The following is a 7,835-nucleotide window of genomic DNA, read 5'->3' as shown; positions in this document are numbered from 1 at the left end:
CTTGCCACATTTTCACTCATCACTTTCTATTGGAGGACATGACAACCTTCACTTCAATGAGACATTATCCACTTAAAATAAGTTTATTTAAATACAAAAGGGGGGTCAACACAAAGAAAAAGCAGTAAATGGTCACAGCTTCGACTCTTGGACCTAGGGAAGCTGGACCTGGGCAGCTGTGTCCTTCCTTGGTGGGCCTGTGGCCATCTGAGGTTGAGTCCTCACCCAGACACCTTGCCTGCTTGCAGGGCCCCCACAAGTCTGCCCTTCAGCTTCCTGGGCCTGGCAGGGCACATGCTGAGGCTTCCCTGAGGGCAGCACTTGGCTGGGGTGGGCTGAGCCTGTCACTGTCGTGCCCTCACCGCCTCTTAGAGCAGGTCGAGGCCAAGTCGGAGTCGTGCCTACGATGGCGAGACCTGGGGAGAGAAGGGGATGCCCAGTGTGAGGGGCCACCCACTGCCTGGCCCCATTTCCCAGGGCCTCCAGGCAGAGCTGCTGCACCTACCGGGCATGAGCCGGGGACAGTGAGGACGCTGCCCCCGTCCTGCGCTCCCTTTCTCTCTTTTTTTTATGCTTTTTCTTCTTTTTCTTTTTCCTGCTCTTCTTGTGGCTCTCAGAGCTGCAAGGGGGATACAGAGTGCCAGGAGCCGCTGGCCTATAGGGGTCTCACAGGGTATGGGGCCTACAAGCTTGGGCAGGCCACTACAGTAACCACTGACCCATCCTCAGTATCACACGGCCAGCAGCTGGCATGGTAGGGGACACAGATAGGGACCTTTTCATGGCCCCTTTTAACACCCTCCCCACCGGGTGGTGTGCTCTCCTGAACCCCATACTCCTCACTCGGTCTTCAGAGCCCCTCCACCCTGTAGCTCACACCAGGGTGCTGCCTGACCTCAATGGACACGAGGCCAGGGACCGCCCTGGGTCACAACCTCGAGAGGCTCCCCATCACTGACTCGAATGGGGGCCAGCTGTGCAGAGAACCCCGAGTCCTGTGGCACTCAGCCAGCCCTTACCCCAGCTCTGCCTTCGCCTTCTCCTCCAGCCGGGGCTTCTTCCGGGACGGCGAGGCCCCTGGGCGACTGCTCTCCACGCGGTGGTGCTGTCGAGGGAGCCACTCTTGGAGGCAAGATTCCCCGGGGAGAACCAGACCCGGTGTCCCAGGCCAAGAAGCCGGGAAGGCCCCCGAGGGGAGACGAGAGACAGCCCGTACCCTGGCCCTCAACAGGAAGGGGTGCACAGCCCCGAGATCCCACGTACAAGTGATTATTACCGTGAACACGGAGAGCCCCAGCTTAGCCGCCTCCTTGTCTTCTCGGGACAACACCACTCGGCCTGCGGAGCCACTGCGGGGACACGGGTGAGACCCTCCCCCGTAAGACACCCCCCAAGGCCTCCCTAGCGGGTCCCAGCTTCCTCCTAGGTAGCTGACAGGTCCGAGCCCCCGCCCTTCAGGAGGACCCCGGTGCACACCTCGAGCTCCCCAGGCCCAGGAGCCGGTCTACTCCCTTCTCGTCGGGGTCACCACCTTCCCGCTTGCAGACCTCCACGAAGTCCTGTGGGAGGGCGGGCGGCACGGTCAGCCCGGCCCCAGGCCGCCCCCCCCGCCCCCGCGGGGCTGCGCCTCACCTCCTTGCTCAGGCCGGTGGGCTGCTTCCTCACGTTCTTGTAGCCTCTGTGGGGCCGCGCGCGAGCGTCAGGGGCGGCGGGCCTCGCCTCGGCTCCCGCGCGTCCCCGCCCCCGGAGTCCCCCGAGGTCCCCCGGAGGTCCCCGCCCCGGAGCACTCACAGCGCCGCCATGAGCGCCTCCTGCTCCGCCTGCCTCACGGCCGCCAGCTCCTCCTCCCGGCTCAGTCCCGCGCCGTCCGCCCGGCCCTTGGCGTACCACGTGAGGTCGCGGCCCTTCTGCCAGCGGCCCACCGGGGCCATCAGCGAGTTGCCTGCGGGGACGGAGGCCAGTCCTTGGCGCGAGGGTGGGCGCGCCCCCGAACCCCCGAGACCGCAGCTCCGCGCCCCGCAACCCCCGCGTCCCGCACCTCCAACCCCGCGCGCACCCAAGTAATTCTCCCTCTGCTTGTCGGTCTTCACGTCCTCCCAGCTGAACTGGTCCTGTCCCCCGCGCACGCCGCCCCGGCTGGAGCCGAACATGGTGCGCGGCGACCCTCCGCCCCCGGACCTTCGGGTCCCGGAGCCTCCCCTTCCACCGCGGCGCCCGCTCCCGCGCCTGCGTCGCGCGCTGTGACGTCATGTCCGCGCCAGGCGCGTCGCCGTTCGCGCCTGCGCACTGTCCGCACGCTCGCCCACGCGTGCGCAGCGCTCCGGACCGCGCGTGCAAAGCACGGAAGCTGAACCCAGACCAGCTGGCGGGACCACCGTTATTAGAAGTCACGTTGTGTGGTGACGCCAGGATCCAGGGTCGGTGCCCAAAAGTCACAGTCTCTGGAGTGCGCCGTGTGCCGGGTCCAGCAGACGGGCAAACCCGGAGAACAGCTGGAGACAAGGCTCCAGCTGCACCAAGGTTTCTGCCATCACGTCCGCGGCTGTGGGAGCCAAGGGGTGGACACGGTGGGGGGACCCTGCCGTGGTCACAGGGGCGTGGACGCACACGGCACTGCGCTTGGTCTGCAGCAACGCCGGGGAGAAAGTGCGCGCAAGTCCCGGCAGAGGCTCCGCACGAACACCTGCTGCTGCTAACTGCTGGTGGCTCGGCGGGCTGGTCGTCGGACAAATGCGTCTCGCCGGTCACCATCGCTGGTCACAGACCAGACTCGGAGACAGCGAGCTAATGGTCTCATTACCATCCCCCGCTCTACGCTGTCCTTTGTACGGGTTCTTTCACAGGACGCTGCTCTAGCGTGTGTCCCGCTCACGAGGCCTCCAAATACTCAGTGGAGGACAATGAAGAGTCCCTGGCTGCTCTCCTGACCCGCCTCCGCTGACTCCCTCACTTGCTTTTGAGGTTTTGGGGCTCCCAGTGACAAAGTAACGGTTTGAGCCCCAACCCTGTCCTGCACTACCACTATGTCAAGTTTTGGTCTCGGTTTCCCCACATGGGAGCTCCAGACCTGTCCCTGTATCTAGTCGGGGGCTTCCAGCATGGGACAGCAGGTCCAAAGCCACAGGCGTGCCCTCTGCAGGGTCCCAGCTTTGCTGCGGTGTGACACGTGGAGCACCACAGGGCAGCTGCGGTGGGTGAGAGCTGTTGCAGAGGCAGTACTGCCATGTCTGACAAGGATGAGATGCTGGTAGCGGGGCCTGAGAGGCACTGGGAGCAGCAGGGTCAGCTCTAAGCCTGCTACCCCATCTCACCCCACCCCACTGCCACCTGGGGAAGGCCCAACCCGGGTCTGGATAGTGGGGGTCATCAGTGTCCACTGCAAAGTAACTTCCCAAGGCTGGTGAAGTGACAGGACACAGGAGGCAGCAGAGAGGCAGCAGGCAGGTCCCACCCCCAACAGGAGTGCAGATGGGACTCTGCTTGGCCACTCAGGCTCTCCAGAGCTCCATCCAGGCCTTGGGCGTCCGGATCCATCTCTGCACTGCCAGCTCTGGTAAGAACCCCCACCCTCCGTGTCTAGTCTGGTTCTTCATTCCCCGTGGACGTCTGATCTGCCTGCCTGCATTCAACAATTCCGTTACACCCAAAACTAATATACTAAATATCAACTAACTGTAAAAAAATAAAACAAAACCAACAATCCCATTAGGTGCGTTTAGCCAGAACCCCCACTGGGGTGGGTCCTCTTAGTAACTTCCCATCAGCAACCTCGTCCTGCGCCTGGCACAAATTTCCACTTGTCAGAGTACTCAGCCTCTTCTCCCACACTGCGCCCGTAGCCACAGCCGTACTCTGGTAAGGCCTGCCTTGCCACCTTCAACAAATGTCATGAATAACTTGGCCCTGAACAGCAAGTACAAACACTGCTGTTGGGCATCTCCCAAGATACTTGGTGAGCAGGGAGTTGGGGCAGCAGCTGGAAGGATAAGGGCTCCAGGAAGGTCACCCACATGGGAACGCCCCTGAGCAGGCCAGAAGGCCGGCAGAGCCTGCAGGGCAGACGTCCCCAGGAGTTGCACACAGCCAGCTGGCATGCTCAGTGGACCAGTGGGACGACTGCAGCTAGGATTGGGTGCTCAGCCCAGCATCCTTCCCTGTGAGCCGCCATCAGAAGCAGGGTTACTTCCCACAGGCTGCTGCCTGTCAACTCATGCCTGGAATGCCTTCCCCACCGTATAAATGGCAGCACTCTATTATGGGCCCTCAAGGTTTAAAGAGCCTAACAGCCAGGATCCCACACTCAGCCCCTCAGGATAGGATGAGGTGCAGGCCTGGGCTGGGTCACCTGCACATGGAAAGGTTAGGAATTGACCCCTCGGTTCTTGCAGGAAGCCCGGCCAGCATGAAACCTACCCCTGAGGCAGACGGCTGCAGCCCACTGTGGAAAGAAAGTCTGGCTGGTAGGTAAGACCTGAGAGCAGTTAGTAACAGGGCTGGCCGCACCCCTCGGCCCCTCCAATGGGCCAAGCACCTTCCCATTGTGAGCCGACAGGACTGAGGAGCCCAAGTGAGGGGCAGTGCAGGCAAGGTACAGGATAGGCACAGATGTCCTGGGATCCTACGCACTCCCCAGTTACTGTACTCGCTGAGAGGGGGATCCAGGGCCCAGAGGGTTGGCTGGGGAGTAGCGGGCGCTTCCTACAGTGGGAGGAGCACCCAGGACAGCAGTTATGTCCACAGCTCATATGCCCTTTGAGGACTGTCCTAAAACCACAACTTGAGCCATTTCTAAGCCCGCCAGGGGGCTCGGAAGCAAAGAACCCCGCCTCCAGCTAGTGCATGAGAAGAAAAGACGAGGTGGTTTTAAAACCCTGACATTCAATTTAAAGACAAACACCCCTCCCATTCGGCAGCATCACAGGCCAGGGCAGCTTGAGGACAGGCTCACTTCTTGGTCCAAAACTGCTTGTACTGCTCCAGGTCAAAGTTGTCACTTAGCTCCGGCTCCTCCTCCTCCTCTCGGAGCTGGGCCTCACGTTTGCGGAGCCGCACCCGCCTCTCTTCTGGGGAGAGGGCATCCAAGTCCACTGGCATCTGTGGAGGGAAGGCATGTACTCAGCGGAAGGCACCAGAATGGTCTCCCGACCTCCCCTTCTCTCCCTTTAAAGCTACGCTTTAAAAAAATTTCTTCTGCTTGTTTACTCAGGACGTGTTTTTTTCTGCATACAGCCTGTTGCTGCTGTCTGAACTTGGTGCGTGGAATGAGCTGTGTGTCACCCTCCTCCCTCTCCATAACAATCCTGCTCTGTCACTTGCCAGCCCTCCTCTCTCCCTTATAGCCATTGCGATTCTGAGCCCACTGGGACCTGCACCCCAGGGAGGGAAGCTTACCGCCAGTATCCATCTGGGCTCCCGGTAGCGGATGTTGATGGTGGAGCCATCCTGCTTGACCAGAAGCACGGGGTAGAGGCGAGCATAGGCCTGTCTGTGCACACGTGTAAGCGAGGCTCTGCTGCTGTCAGCCCAGCAGGCGGATGTGTGTAGGCAGCGGCACACAGGGATGGCCCCCGTCAGCACACACTGCGGCAGCAGGCTGCAGACACATATACTGGTCAGCGGCAGGTCAGCTGGACCAGAGCGCCCACGTAGCCCAGGCCAGCCAGCTCGTATTGGAGCATGCGGTGACCCCCAAGATGTGGAATGTGGTCAGAGCAGCTCCTACCGCATGTCTGGGAAGAGGCCGCAGGAGCTGAGCACACAAGGCTCCCAGACAGCTGTGGACAGAGGGCTGAGGCCAGCAGTCTCTGGATGTATGGAGCCCTGGACATGAGCAAGGAGCAGGAAGGCAGACCAGCTGCTGTGGACTGAACCTTTGTGCCTCCAAATTCACGTGGTGAAGCGCTAACCTCCAATAAGATGTCATCAATTGGGGAACTGATTAGGATTAGATGAGGTCATGAGAGTAGGGCCCCCCCAGTGGTACTGGTGCTCTTAGGAAAGACAGGAACTCGCTTGCTCTCTCTGCCCTGTAAGGACACAGGGAGAAGGTGGCTATCTGAACCAGGAAGAGAGAGCTCCAGAACTGTGGGAAATGAGCTGCCTGCTCTTTGATGTTCTGTTGGGGCAGCCTGAGCGCACCAAGACTCCTGGAAGCCACTCAGCTTCTGAACATGGTAGACACTGAGACCCGCATGTGGCAGAGCACATGCTCTGAGATGACAGGAAAGGACACCCTCCACCTGTCTCTCACCCACTTGGGGCCTTGCCCTGTGACCCCCAAAGTCCCCTCCACTCTAGCTTTCAAGCAAACTTGGATTCCGACCCACCCCCTGCACTTCCCAGCTAACACTGGGGGTGGAGGGCCCGTGTCTTCTGATAGACTCTAATGGCCAGAGTGCAAGAACTGCATTGTATTTACTGTTAAGTCCCAGACCCGGAGCTGAGCGCTCAATAAATTTTGGCCAAATGACTTCAGTCCCTGCCTTGAGAACTGCAAGACAGGAGAAGGGAGATGGCGGTGTCCTCCCACTATAACAGTGGTTCCCACTTGAAGCTTTCCCGGGATGAGGGCCCTCCAGGGAACACTGCTGCCAGAGTCCCTTCCCCTGTTCACACTGACTCAGGCTTCAAGTGCTGCATCCCTCGTCCCATATTCCACAGAAACATGAAACCTGCCCTCATTTCCTCCTCTGGCAACACTGAGCACACCATGCTTCCCATTTGGGGGAGGCCAGAGGACAAGGGCACCGGGCAGATGGGGAAGCAGTTCTGGTGGGAGCAGCAGGAAGGCCACGGCCCCTGCAGGGACCCAGAGCGGTCTAGGCTGCAGATTCTGGACAGGAAGCTGCATGTCTGGTGCTGGGAAGTCAAAAGTCGCTTCCATTCTTCCCTTGACACTTTGTCAAGTCACCCACACGTGAACTTGCGCGTATTATGCAAGTAAACACGCTGGCTCCGGAAGCTCCCTTCAAGCAGCCCGGCCTGAAGCCCAGGTGGGCATTCCTTTGGGGGGCCCCACGACAGCAGCCCCAAGGGGTCTGCAAGTCTGTGCTTACCGAAGCAGGCTGCTTACGGCTGCCATTCCTCCTGCGGGCCCCGAGGGACGTGGAGGCCCAAGGTCAGTTACAGGCCCGGCGTGTAACCTGCTGGGCAAGGACAATTAACAGGCAGGCTTTTCTGCCTGACTGGCCCTCCTCAAGTCCCAGCGCGGAAGAGAGCCGCAGACCCCAGCACGTGCGCGAACAAGTGAGCCCCCGTGCCACCGCCGCTCTCGCAGGAGCCTGAGCGCTCTGCCCCGCAGAGACCCCGCCCGGGGGAGGAGGTCCTCCTCCTCGTGGGCTGCGAGTCAGGAAGTGTTCCGAGCATGGGGCGCGGCGGCTGCGGAGGCTGGCTCGCCCCTGGTTTTCCAAGGTCACTAATGCTCCCGAGGCCGGCGAGCCGAGGATCCCAAACGGAGCCGTGCGGGGCCGCGCCGAGCCCTGACGGCCCGGGGAGCGTCTGCGCCGGGGTCGCCGCGCCACGCGCCGGCTGCGCCCTCGGCCCCGGGGAACGAGCGCTCCCGGCCGAGACGCGCGGCGCCCGCAGGCCTCCCGCGCCCTGAGGAAGCGAACGGCGGCGAGAGCGACGCTGCCGGCTTCCCCAGCGGCTGCCGGCGCGGCCCGGACGCTCCCGCGGGGACCCGCCCGCCCGCACGACGTGGCACCCACCTGCCGCCTCCCGAGCCCCGGGGCGGCCTCCAGGGCCCGCGCCTCGCCGCCACCGGCCGGCAGCAGCGGGAACGAGCGCGCCGACGCGGGCGGGGCGCGCGGCCCGGACGGGCGGGGCCGGCCGGCGCC

At 62.0% G+C, this 7,835-nt stretch overlaps 2 protein-coding genes and 1 long non-coding RNA gene across 4 annotated transcripts; 1 reads left to right on the top strand and 2 right to left on the bottom strand.

Moving 5' to 3' along the window:
* Window positions 1–68: 68 nt before the first annotated feature.
* LOC308491464 (multiple myeloma tumor-associated protein 2 homolog) lies at window positions 69–2,192 on the bottom strand. The gene is given in 9 exon segments (XM_081035140.1): window positions 69–416; window positions 506–619; window positions 1,020–1,131; window positions 1,134–1,176; window positions 1,277–1,349; window positions 1,477–1,559; window positions 1,633–1,678; window positions 1,792–1,942; window positions 2,057–2,192. Coding segments are annotated over 9 exon segments (774 nt in total). The 5' UTR covers window positions 2,151–2,192; the 3' UTR covers window positions 69–358.
* LOC308491465 lies at window positions 1,049–5,200 on the top strand. Its single transcript, XR_013992356.1, has 4 exons — window positions 1,049–1,129; window positions 1,232–3,553; window positions 4,389–4,460; window positions 4,981–5,200. It is a non-coding gene; the product is annotated as an uncharacterized lncRNA (long non-coding RNA).
* MRPL55 (mitochondrial ribosomal protein L55) lies at window positions 4,859–7,818 on the bottom strand. 2 transcript variants are annotated; one of them, XM_081035138.1, is made up of 4 exons: window positions 7,707–7,818; window positions 7,056–7,142; window positions 5,392–5,593; window positions 4,859–5,094 (listed from the first exon to the last, which is right to left on the bottom strand). In XM_081035138.1, exons 2-4 carry the CDS (start codon window positions 7,079–7,081, stop codon window positions 4,945–4,947), a joined length of 378 nt encoding a protein of 125 aa, XP_080891264.1. In that variant the 5' UTR covers window positions 7,082–7,142; window positions 7,707–7,818; the 3' UTR covers window positions 4,859–4,944. The 2 variants fall into 2 exon arrangements, with proteins under 2 accessions (XP_080891264.1, XP_080891265.1); XM_081035139.1 differs by lacking the exon at window positions 7,707–7,818 and adding an exon at window positions 5,723–5,820 and having other exon boundaries at window positions 7,056–7,700.
* Window positions 7,819–7,835: the final 17 nt, after the last annotated feature.

Source organism: Rhinolophus hipposideros (assembly GCF_964194185.1).
Source record: "Rhinolophus hipposideros genome assembly, chromosome: 23".
Taxonomy (NCBI): domain Eukaryota; kingdom Metazoa; phylum Chordata; class Mammalia; order Chiroptera; family Rhinolophidae; genus Rhinolophus; species Rhinolophus hipposideros.
The sequence above is the reverse complement of the archived record's forward strand: the minus strand, read 5'-3'. Positions and strand labels throughout refer to the sequence as shown.

What these genes read in the sequence shown, in the direction of transcription:
- MRPL55 (XM_081035138.1), bottom strand. Translation starts at nt 7,081, where the DNA reads ATGGCAGCCGTAAGCAGCCTGCTTCG. An exon ending in GCCGTAAGCAGCCTGCTTCG is followed by an intron (nt 5,594 to 7,055) that starts GTAAGCACAGAC and finishes ATGTGTCTGCAG; the next exon opens with CCTGCTGCCGCAGTGTGTGC. An exon ending in AGCCCAGATGGATACTGGCG is followed by an intron (nt 5,095 to 5,391) that starts GTAAGCTTCCCT and finishes TTCCCTCCACAG; the next exon opens with ATGCCAGTGGACTTGGATGC.